At 38.2% G+C, this 12,798-nt stretch overlaps 2 protein-coding genes across 2 annotated transcripts in view; both read right to left on the reverse strand.

Moving 5' to 3' along the window:
* Window positions 1–2,693, reverse strand: part of lypla2 (lysophospholipase 2) — a 14,917-nt gene extending 12,224 nt beyond the window's left edge. Inside the window, exon 1 of the mRNA XM_079654298.1 lies at window positions 2,584–2,693. The gene's annotated coding sequence lies outside the window, so the exon portion shown is untranslated. The remainder of the gene's footprint in view (window positions 1–2,583) is intronic.
* A 1,751-nt stretch (window positions 2,694–4,444) lies between these two features.
* pithd1 (PITH (C-terminal proteasome-interacting domain of thioredoxin-like) domain containing 1) lies at window positions 4,445–11,672 on the reverse strand. The gene is made up of 6 exons (XM_079654476.1): window positions 11,367–11,672; window positions 10,326–10,369; window positions 9,943–10,020; window positions 7,796–7,900; window positions 7,020–7,128; window positions 4,445–4,928 (listed from the first exon to the last, which is right to left on the reverse strand). Exons 1-6 carry the CDS (start codon window positions 11,559–11,561, stop codon window positions 4,827–4,829), a joined length of 633 nt encoding a protein of 210 aa, XP_079510602.1. The 5' UTR covers window positions 11,562–11,672; the 3' UTR covers window positions 4,445–4,826.
* Window positions 11,673–12,798: the final 1,126 nt, after the last annotated feature.

Genomic DNA, 12,798 nt, shown 5'->3' on the forward strand with positions numbered 1-12,798 from the left:
ACAATATATTTTTAAAAATATAGCCATGATAGGTCCACTTTAAGTAAAATATGTGAGTACTTTTATCTCAACTAAATGCTTAGACACATTTTGTGGGATTAACATGTGCATCACAAGTTGATCATTGTCCCCAATTTCTAACTGAGGGGTATAAATAAATGCAATTTAGCTGCCATTTGGCCCTGGATGGGAACAGACAGAGCCACTTAGATCATATAACTAATAAGTAGACCAAAGACAGTAAGAGATAAAGATGGAGGAGGAGTGCAGGAACATTGGATAATGTGTTCGAAGAAGCTCTCTAAACATGCCAGAATATGCAAAGAGGCGATTAATCACTTTTATTCCCCTTTTGCACTCGCCACCTGTAATTGTTTAGCAGGTTCACAGTGCCCCGTAACCCAGAGTAACAGCACAAATAACCATGTGGGTTTTCAATGCACGCTTAGACACAATGGCTCGCTCTCTATGCTTCTGGAGGAGGCTGCTGGTTACAAATAGTGTCACGCTGTGTACCAGCATCTTGTCCAATTCAGGTTGGGTGTTAAAAACAACTGAAAACAGGATATGTAGCACAAAGTCGATCTAATCTAGGACCAACTATATATGTTCACGGGCAGAGGAGCTTATTTAGAGCATGCTTCATAGATTAGTAATGATGAAGCATGTTGCCAATTTGATTTATAAGAACCTTTAAAACTTCTCCTCATGTAAATAGCTAGAATAGAGCTGTGACAGTTATTTTATTCATTTGTTTTTTGTGTTTGGAATTTGTTTATTGGTCTAGTTATGACGGCATTGAAAGGTTCTCAGATCCCATAGAAAGATCTCAATATGATTTGATGGTCCAATAAATCATTCTAAAATTAAACAGCCTTGAATATGAACATAAAACCTTTCCATTACACAATAATCAAATTATCAAATGTTTATCAAAACCTGCTGGCATTAATTTATGGACTTATCATTTCAGCCATCAGTTGGCTATTCATTTATCAAACAAAATGTGTATTGTATATCTACCGAAGCCCTGAAATGCCCATTAATGACTTCTGTTACAGGTTGAATTAAGAGATAAAGCTGATTGATACAAAGAATAGAGATGTAACCAGTCCGAAAACAGAAAATAATTAGCAACTATGTCGATAATTGATAAATAATAGAGACGTGTGGCTTTATCAATTTTGTATACGTTAAATGATGTGGATATCTTAGGTTTTTGTATTGAACAATAAGACATTTAATGAAATCACCCTGGACTTGGAGAAAATGGGATGAGCCTTCTTTTTTTATAGTGAAAAATAATTGCAGCCCTATTAAAAATGGATATTATCAAATGTTAGTGGTCATCATGGTATTTTTTATATTAAATATTGTGTTATACTCAAGTGATACTTGTTTTTTTTAGGATATAGAAAATTAAACATAGTCACATGATTAATAAACTGGACTCTTTATGATCGCTCTGATACTTTTAGGTGACAGAAACACCTAGATAGGAAAGGATTTGCAGCATTCAACGTAAAGCACATCAAGAGTCGCCATCCTGCATGACTCCAATTACATTCCACACACACACACACACACACACACACACACACACACACACACACACACACACACACACACACACACACACACACACACACACACACACACACACACACACACACACACACACACACACACACACACACACACACACACACACACACACACACACACACACACACACACACACACACACACACACACACACACACACACACACACACACACACACCAGTTTGTGTGTGTAAGGTCGTCAAACAGGCACACACAAACACCCGGTGCTGCATTCTGACAGCTCTTTGGCTCAATGGCTTCGGGTGGCTGGCAAACAACAGGATAATATGCGGCAATGAGTGACAGGCACCCCCCTCGTTCCTCCTACTTTCATACACACCACCAGCAGCTTTCCGCCTGCTGCTGCTTGAGGTTAATAGCGCGATTACTAGCCGATGTAGAAACCGCAGTCAAGAGAACACAGTGAAAGCAGAAGGATTAATCGGTTATATAAAATAAAATAAAAGCTTTAGTTGAAGCAGAGGAAGCGGGGGGTGTGGGTGTTGAAGAGGAAGGAGACAATGAATGGTTATTCGACCCATCCGTCCTCAGTACTAGTAGTGATGGCATTCAGCACTGCAAAGCCTATCCTGCCCCAAAAAACACTTCTCCAATTGCTCGGCTTTAATCTCGGTTCATAGCTGGCCAACACGCGCGCACATACGCGCGCGCACGCGCACACACATACACACACACACACACACACACACACACACAAACACACACACACTGCACAATAACCGCGGCTAGCTGTAGTAGAGCTGCTAGCTAACATCATTGTATTGTCTCCTGCCGGTGTCTTTCTCTTCGTTTACCTCTCGCTAACGTTTTGAATCGAATTCGGACCTCAAACACGGGTAGTTTTTAGAAGACACCTTAAGCAACACAATTTTCTAATAAAAATCAAATAAGACCTGGATAAAGTGGATTAAAATGAACATCCGAGGCCCGCTTGCAGAACAAATGCATTACACTTACCGCTTTGCTTTCCCAGTTCGCGACGGAACGGAACTTCCGGTACTGGCCGCACACAAGCAGGGGGCGGGGCCTGGACGTCACCTCATAGCAACGCCCTACTGTAGCTAGTGGTCTTTTCAATGTTTTTTATAATATGAACTTCGTTTATATTGTAAATATATAGGTTAAAGATCTGCGAAATAATATATACTATTAATTAAGAACCATTTCCGAAGTCTAATTGTATCCTTATGTGACGGCATATGCAGCTACTACATTGGTAAATGAAAATTGACTAACAGTAAACAACACAAAGCCAACCACTATTCAAAATATAAATCAGACACTATTGAAAAAAATATTGAATAAATAATACGCATGCATTGAAAACAGCAGTAATCTATTTATCACTTACACATTTCTTCTTATTTTTATATATATAATTACATCCGATCATCATGGTTGTGGAAACAACTGGATTGAACCAAGGACGAGGCTCTTATTGGTTTAGATTCTTATTTGATTGAAAAAATGTACAATATGTAAACTGGCAAGAAATATTTGTGGTTTGTAACCTGTTTCTTATTGAACATTTTAATTGAATGAATATGAGTACATTTTTATGTAGACACACATTTAGTTATACCTTGGTCATGTTTTTGTGACTACCACATGTTTTAAAAAGAAATCTATGTAACATTTATTAATACATATGAATATAAATTCAATAATTTATAAATCAGTGATTATGTAATTGTGCTCTATTTAAAAAAGAAAAGAAAATATAGAGCTCAAATATCCTTTTTTCTAACATATGGTCTTTTCTAACACTGATCATACAATTTGCCATAAATGCACTAACAACCTGGTGCTGACTGCATGATGACACACTGCATTACTCACAAGGAAATCACACAACATAATATGACATAGCCCCTTGCTGGAAAAACAAAGGATAAACAAGTGTTTAGGTGATAAGATTGTTTTAAGGGAGTTGATGCCAATAAGCATTTGGGCAAATGTCACCATGGAGGTGACATGTTTGTACTATAAAGTGAATCACAGCTCGGACCTTTGCTGCAGGAAGCCTTGGATTTGGTCCAAGCCTACTTAATTAACTGTGTCAACGCACCATGCAGCTGCTGGGAATTCATCTCATCACAGAGATCAAATCAGAGGAAAGACAAACACAGAATTTTGGATTATGGAAGGAAACCCATTTAGCGTATGATCTAATCACATAACAAACTGCTAGCTGGCCGATATTATCGGACAACCACTTAGTGGATGTGTTGGCCTGTCCAGAGGTGAGGGAAGTACTCAGATCTTTTACCATTCAAATTAACAAATATTACTTCAACAATTAAAAGTCCTTCGTAGGAAGTAAAAGCATCAAAGTATATTAAAAGTACCAAAAGTAAAAACAGTCATTATGCAGAATGGTCCATGTCAGACTTTTATAGATCATACTTTATTAGTTGATTCATATTTAGTGTTTAAAGTAACTAAAGCTTAAAATAAAATTAAGTACAAAGTCAAATTGGAAAATAAGTGGACTAGAAGCCTAAAGTGGCATTAAATGGAAATAAGTAAAGCACAAATACTTAATTTGTATTTAAGAAAAGTACTTGAGTAAATGCATTTGTTACATTTAACAGTGCTTAATGAACTCAAATAATCTTCTATTGACATTATATTAGTTTTTCGGCACTTCCTGCTTGTGTATCCAGAGTGGCTTAACATTTCTGACTGTGTAACACTGAATTCTTTCATTCATGCAGATGTTTGAAATACCTTTCTTTACATATTTACTTCTACCTGGGTGAAGCTTATAATGAATCCAGCAACCAAAGTTTTTCACAAATCAAAAAAGTGCCAACACTTTGTTTATTTCCAGCCTTTTGTGTTTTATTTCATAGAAGATGTGACCCGATTAAAGTGGTAAATATCTTTAGACATGAATACAGGTTAAACTGATAGCAAACGTTTTGTGTGTGAAATGTTTCATGCATTTATTATTAAGCTTTCTGCCCACATTAAGCTGTGTTATTGCCATATAAAACAGAGCAACTACATGGCACTTCCCGGCACAACTGAAGCTCTACGGTCAGATTTCAGTGCACGATCCCTGTCGAGCTGAACCAACCTGCCGCCACGCAGCGCTGAAATCATCTTGAATTTGAACAATGACAGTCAGCAGACGCAACTGAAACATTTCTTCATCTTCCTCCTCCTCTTCTTTCTTCCGACTCTCTGAAGCTTCTTCAGGAAATGAAGTTGGTTTGTGGGATGACGCTCTCCACTTTGTGATCTGCAGGGTTGGCTGATGCCTCGTAGTTACAGATTGTCACTTCATGTCTGTGAGCCTGAAAAGCAAACAGAGAGAAAGACATGTTGACTTACAGCAAAGAAACATTCATAGATATACAAGTAGAGTTTCAGGTTAGGAGGAGAACATAGCTGGTTGTTCCTTTTGTGTTTTCGTTACAATGAAAACTTAAGTTCTTAAGTAACAATCTTGAAATTTAAAGTCTCGATTTGTTCTCTTTGGCAGTACCTATGGCAATATGCGGCAATTGTGCAAGCTCTCACTTCCCTAAGATCCAAACAGTGTGATGTCAGAGTTGACCACCTTTGGTTTTGTACTTGTTTTAAAAGTGTCATTGTCTATAGTCATTGCTCATTTTTTGGGTGTGTTTGGCCTAGGTAACAATTCAGTCAATATCAATCAATCAATCAATCAATCAATGTTTATTTATATAGCCCAATATCACAAATGTTACATTTGTCTCAGTGGACTTCACAGTTTGTACAGAATATCAGTATGACAATACGACACCCTCTGTCCTTAGACCCTCACATCGTACAAGGAAAAACTTCCAGAGAAAACCCACAGTTTAAAGGGGAACATGGGAGAAACCTCAGGGAGAGCAACAGAGGAGGGATCCCTCTCCCAGGACGGACAGACATCAGAGAGGAGAAAAAAAAGGATGCTGCTTCACACACAAGTGAGCTAAAGAGCAAGTGTGTGCTGCAACTGCAAGGGCTGGACATGAGTAGGACATGGGCTAAATCACTGTGGTGTGTTAACCATTACAGCATAACAAAAGTGACTCAACATGAGAATCTTCAAGACTAACTAACCAACCAACCAACTAGCTTAATATTTAGCTAACTAACTCACTAGCCAGCTAACTAACTAACATCTGACACACTTCCTTTTATTATGCTACTTATTTTACTGTGGTTGTGCATTTGTTTTATTTTAATTCACGCAGGCGCACCTCTTCATTTGATGTTATCCTACTTATTTTATTTTGCCTTTCATCTGCAATGTGCCTTAGCTTTTAGAACACTTTGAATTTCCCTGCTGTCGGAGAAGAACAGGATTTTGATTCTGATTCAGACTCTCCACCCAAATTCCTCCATATTGGGTTGTTGTGACCATATCAAATAAATATGTGACCTCTCTGAGTAGCTAAGACAACAAAGATACAGAGACCTAAAATGAAGCAGAAAATATTGTACCCACTGGACAAGCTGTTGTTTGTTGCTATCCTGAAATGTTGGGCAAAATGGTAACCCATGATGTAATCATGCAATAACGTTAAAAATAATGGAGGACACTGTCATGTTTTGATAAAGTTACAGTCAACATGAACTCTATGGTGTTAATTTAAAAGGAGGCACACAACACAGCCGTCACAACAACAGCATTGCAACAACTGATGGACACACAGGGCTCTTTGTAGGCTGGAAGGGAAACTGGAGTAACACCAGAGAAATACCGAAACATTTTGGGAAAGAATCGGCAGCCCTGGGGATAAAAGAAGAGTCCAAATAATATCTTCTTTCAATGAAGTTATACTGTGACGCACACAGAAAAACCAACCATAGAACAGTGTGAAAACACATTTCTCTGAACATAAAAGGCCATTTACACGACCTATTAAAGTGCAGAGTTCTACTGATACTCTCTGTCATCTAACTCAAAAAAGTGTGTTTGTCAGGTAAGTTGCCCCCCTAAGTAGTACAGTGACAATGGAGGAGTACCTAACACAACCCCACTTTTTAAAACATTAAACTGTCACTTAAATGTACTGGTATTTTAAAGGGTAAGAGTTACTGCAGGGGGGGGCACCAAATTATTTGTCCGTTAATGTTTTTAAAAGTTGCGGTTTTTTTCAACTTTAGATACAGTATGTCTGGAAATAAACATTACAGTAAAAACAGACCAAACCTGTTGATTAGAAAGATAAATAGGTCTTTTAAGGATAAACAAACATTTAATTTAGCTAAACTATGCTAAATCCCTATAGCTTAGTATTGAATGCACTATAATAAGATATGTTTATACAAGGCATTTTACAAGACATAATTATACACGTTATTGTGAGCACTTCAATAAGAGAATTGCACCCTTAAACATGTCTTAGCATTTCTTTTTCAAGACTAACCTGTGAGAATTCTCCTCTCAGACCAATGTAGTACACCCTAGTGTTCTCCTCTCCAAAGTTCTTTGAGATATGGATGGAGAGGTGCTGGACGTTGGAGAAACGAGCGATCCTGAAAATCAAAGGGATGCATTGCATTTAAACTGAAAGGGAGTAACAAAATAGAGACACTTTAGACAGACATTTGTAATGGGTTGTAAACTAAAAACATGTTCATACAGAGTGTTTGCGTTGGTGGGAGTTTATGTTTAAATAGAACAGGAACACATATGAGGGAGGCAGACTGCGCCAAACAGAAAGAAAAACTGAGAAATGGTTCCACTTGTGCTTTAAACACTTAATCGAACAGATTCAGAAGATTGGATTTCACTGCATTGTCATGTCATCAAGCTCCTTATACCAAGCTACATCCAGTTCTTATCCCCATCTCATTTCATATTAATCAAGAGCAAATCTAAAAGTTTTAAAATTCTCTTAAGGATTTCCTAGAAAGTAAAAAAAAACTAAATTGTTAAACATTAAAGCCAATAAAGGGTATTATCAACTGAGTATTTTAGTGATTATTTCCTGAAATCAGTCTTTTGTCTTCAGGCATTATCAACAGTGAGCTGGTTAGGCTAATCAGTGTCCAGCTAGCAGCCACAATGTAAGGAATGCTTACCAACATGACAACAACTAAAAGCAGCAGAAAAGTAAAGAACAAGTCCACAGCAAATTTCCACACAATACCAAATAGAAGCTTAAAGTTGCTCAGGTGATTAAACATGGTTCTCTCTCACTTTGTCGGGTACTCCAGCTCCGCGGTGGGGTCTCTGTTGAGTCTGAAGGCTTGTTCAGGTTCTCTGCCAGTGTCGTCGAAGGACATCTGAGGGATGTTCTTGTACCTGGAGAGAAAAAAAATGTCATGAAATCACTGCCCTCTAGTGAGGGAAGATGGAGAGACATATTGGCTGCAGATCCGAGTTCCTAGCAGTTTTTTTTTTATTTTTTATAAATAGGATTCAAAACTTAAAAAGCATTTTGAATCAACACTTTCTTTTGGTATAATGGCGATAAACAAAATTGGGGCTGTTCTGGTGGCCCCAGTTCAAATCCAGATTGGTTCCACCTTGCCTCCCTAATAGATATGCCCCAACTATTTTCTCTCCAGTTAATATGAATTTGAATGAAAAAACAGAGATACAGGGTCCTACATTTTTGTGTGGTAAGACTAGAACACTCATTTGTGCACCAGTTAATCCAATAATGAAATTCATAGTTCAGGCCCAGATCAAATGTACGTTGAAGAGTGTTGAACATACAAGGGGTTTCTCAATACTCAAATTTCTCCTCCTCGACTCCTCGGTCCTCCGGTAGTGACCCGGAAATGAATTTCAGCGCGCCATTTTGAAGGACATCTCATTCTCTCAATGCACTCCAAGGACGGAGCATCGAGCATCGAGCATCGAGGAGGCTCTCTTGAGGAGCTCTAACCGAGGAGACACTGATGCATCCTCCACGGCTCCTCCACGGATGAATTTCCGGGAACGGTGGAGGCGTGACGCACGGCCGGACTTATCTCAGCCAATGACAGCTCTGCATGCATCCCTTGGATATTATTTTAGTAACTGCTTTCATCGCAACGCGATGTTTACAGTGAAAACAGCTGTGAGGTCCGTGCAGAAAGCAGAGCAGTGTGTAAAATATATATCACTCAGTATAACAGGCCTACATTACTTTCTGTATTTGTATGCTTTAGTTTAGTAGATATCTACAAACAAAGAGTCGATATTTTTCTAAGACCATTTAGTGCTTCACATAATAAAATACACAACGGCTGTAGCCTGATTATGCTTTAGGAGCTGTAGGTGTGTGTGGTACAGTGTGTAGGTGTGTGTGTGGTACAGTGTGTAGGTGTGTGTGTTGTACAGTGCGTAGATTCGGCAGACAGACGGGTCTCAGTTGGTTTGGTGTCCTATGCTTACTTTTAATACTTGTAACACTTTTGGCCCGTAATTTCAATTCCCCATTTCAGCGACCAGAGAGAGGGGGCGGGATATATCCAGTCTCTGATTGTGTTACGTTATTATGAGAGTGCTTTCATACTTGTTTGATTCTGAAATTGTATATATTTATATAAATATATGTGTGTGTGTATATGTCCGCATCTGTAGCCGGTTATTGTCTCATTATACCGACTGTCAATGAATTAAAAGTAAATATATATAAGTGGTCATGAACACATCTGTCCATCAGAGTGCTGCTGTGCCTTCTGCAATCATTAATGGACGTCTCTTTAAAATGACCGCTCAGAGGAGAGGAGTTCTCATTTCTCTAACCGCCTGCTGCTTCCACTCCTCTCCTCGGTTCCCCTCCTCAGTCCTCCGCTCGCATCTCCTGTGGGCGGCACCAAGTCTCGAGGAGAGGAGCCGAGCATAGGAGTCGAGGAGGGGAAATTTGAGTATTGAGAAACCTCTATGGTCTTCAGTGATTGTGTTGGGTTAAATGTCTGTTTCCTTGTTTCTCATTTTAAATATGGGTTGGTGTTTCAAATTAAGCAGCTTTGTTGCAAGAAAATTGTCGGAGGTGAGTGACAATAAAATATTATCGTACCTTATACCTCATTTCATATTTTGTGACAGTCAAATTCACTAAGATTATAAAGGTTTCATCTACTTCAATTCGTTTTCAGTTGAATTTTATTTGTCGAGTCACCTTGAGCAGTTTCAATTTGAGATTCTTTTGAGAGGGAGAGAAAGAAGGTCCAGTGTTGGAGAAAATGTAAGTTATTTGATAGTTGATGTTTTATTATGAACATTGAATTGAATTGCAGTCCCATATAAAAGAAAGTTACGTAAAAGTGTGTGTATCCTGCCGATTATAGTTCTTAGAAAGAAAGAAGGGCAATGGGTGCATCTCCCTGATCAAAGAAGCGGTGAACACTCACAGTCGAACCTCAGCTGGATGAGAGTCGTCATTTTCTCCAGAGATGATGATGCCTTTCAGCTTCACGCTGCCTGTAAAACTGGAAGAGATGACACATTCATATTCACTGCTATCTTTGACAAACGAGATGCCTCAGGGTACAAAATAGAACGCTGTGAAAGACAACAAGCTGTCACATGAAGATGAATGGTGGCTTAGGGAAAAATGAAAATGAAAATAACAACCACAAACATATTGGACACAGCAAATATCATAGAGTTTTTCCTCATACTTTTTCGTGAGGAAGAACCTTGTTAGCAACTTGCATAGACACTTTATGATAATAACAACTTATGTGTCATCTCAAAATACTTTCTTTTAAGAAATTATGATTTCAGGACTTACGGGATGTTAAACAGCAGCTCTTCATCTGCGTCACTCTCAACATACTAAAAGCAAAAAGAGAAAGAAGAGTCAATCTTTTTTTTACTGAAATACAACAGCAGTAAAACACACACTACATCAAGTAATTGTGATAACGGTTTTAGTGCCAAGAAGACGGCAGTACAAGCAATCAGCAATGGGCAATATCCAACATCTGATCATTAACACACAATTTGTTATTAGTTAATAAAAACTAATCTGCAAAATTGCCAATAATGAAAACAATAGTTACAAGAATCTTTTCAATTACTTTACGTGTCCTTCTGTCAACATTTGCCATATTGTGATATACCGGTTTATAAATATCTTAATTTTAAAACCATGTTTGATGATGATTTCTACTGTGGTGAACAACTACTGAGTTAAGCCACAGTACAACTATGTGAAAATACTGACATTTTCAAGTAAGATGCCTTAATTGAAAGTAAAAGTATAGATGTATGTTCAGCTGAGTATATTTAAAAGGATCAAAGTCAAATAATTTTTATTATATTACATTATATGATTATGGTGATGCACTTATGGAAAGAGGGCTGCAATTAATTTGCATGTATACAATTATAACTGCCTGTCAATGGTTACTTTTGTATAATGTATAAAAAAGTTACTAGACAGGCTAATAATGTACTGGAACAACACGTTCAACATCTGAACAGCAGGTTAGCAGTTTAAAGTAATACACAAAACTATACTAAGTACGTTTTAAGTTACTTGCTTTCCCTTGATTTGAACTATTTTGTTTATTGTTATAATAGTAAACAACATGCCAGGCTCCAGCTGTAGCCTCATGTAATTCGACAGCCTGTGATATAAATAAAGTTGTTTTTTCGAAACTGTACGCAGCTTCATACTATTGTCACAGCGAGGCTCCGAAGCAAGAAGCCCACAGACCAGCACCCTCAACCGGGCACACATTCAGGGAACAACCGTAAACCTCCCCTCGGTATGTCCCAGACATAGACAGGATTACTGGCCGGGGTAGGGGCTCTGTGCGGCCGTTACCTTGTCCCGCTCGTGGCGCTGGTCCCACGGTTTGAACACCAGCTTCCCGTCCCCGTCTCTGCTCTCGTTCAGGCACTGCATCTTCTCCAGGTCGATCTTCTGGTACAGTCCGTACTCCAGGCCCCTCTCCGCGGGCTCATGTTCCCCCTCACACCAGCCGTGCCCGTGACCATGGCCATGACCGTGTCCGGACATCGTGGAGCTTAAACACGATACTTTCGTGATTATTTGGGACTAGGAGTAGTTTACTGCTGCCAATGCGTGTTCAGTGTGTTTTCAGAAATGAACTGCGATAAGCAAGTTTCACTTTGCATCTTAAAGCAAACTGAAGGTGGTTCCGGTTCAGGAATTTCACAATAAAGCAAGCAGTTTTTGTCGAATGTGAATGGGCTGAGATCTAAACATTGAATTGCCTGGAATAATAACGAGACAAAGAAGCATTAGGAAATACAAGTCTCATCATAAGCCACAGAATCAACTATGGCTGGCTCTTTATGTCCTGTCAGCATTTATTTATTTGTCATATTTTTATTTACAATTCACATTCTAATGTACTTCAATATTTAGACATTTTATTATTTACTGTTGTTCATCGGGGCTTTTAAAATATATTGCAATACAATTACATTTGATGTACACACATCTTTTCACAAACGTGTGTGTGAACATAATATTCCCATCTAGACTTCACATTTATGTGTCAAGCTTTGTTGTCGTTTTTCCTAGTTGTGTGTGACTGCAAAGCCTCTCAACTACTATTATTGTTAATTTCTGTGTAAATAGATCTCAGGCTTCCTCTAACTATGCACACTAAATATAAAAAAACATAAACACACATAAAATGTTAAGTAATATATTACAATTAAGTAATTGTGGTAGTATGTTTTTGCAAAATTATTAAACTTGACAGTAACACAGCCCTTCATTTAGATATTGTTAGTCATTAGATGAAACAAATATAAATGAGATAAAATGTAAACTCAAGATTCACATTTATTTTACCCGCACTAACGACTGTATCTATTTAGGAACAGTGTTTTTTTGGAGATAATAGAATACAGTTTGGCCTCTTAACGTTGAACAATGTATTTGATGGGCAGACAAATATTTTATTTTGAAGGGGAAAGGAAATATTTCTCGACAACATCGTAGCCCCTTCATCTGTGGAACAACAAACCACTAAACACAACGCATGTCTGTTCTCTGATTGGCTCGCATCTCTCACCACCAAACGTCGATACTGTCGTAAAGTAAAAAAATAAACGCAAACCACTATAAACACCCTTCCCTGAACTGCATTAATTCAAATAAATGCAGCATATTTTGTGTAATTAAGTAAAAGTACAAACACATGCATCAAATACCTAACGAACCAAAAGTCAAATTAACCAAAAGTCAAATTAACCATAATGGAGAGTGGCCCATTTAAGAA

This window comes from Notothenia rossii, assembly GCF_949606895.1.
Source record: "Notothenia rossii genome assembly, chromosome: 10".
NCBI classification, from domain to species: Eukaryota; Metazoa; Chordata; class Actinopteri; order Perciformes; family Nototheniidae; genus Notothenia; species Notothenia rossii.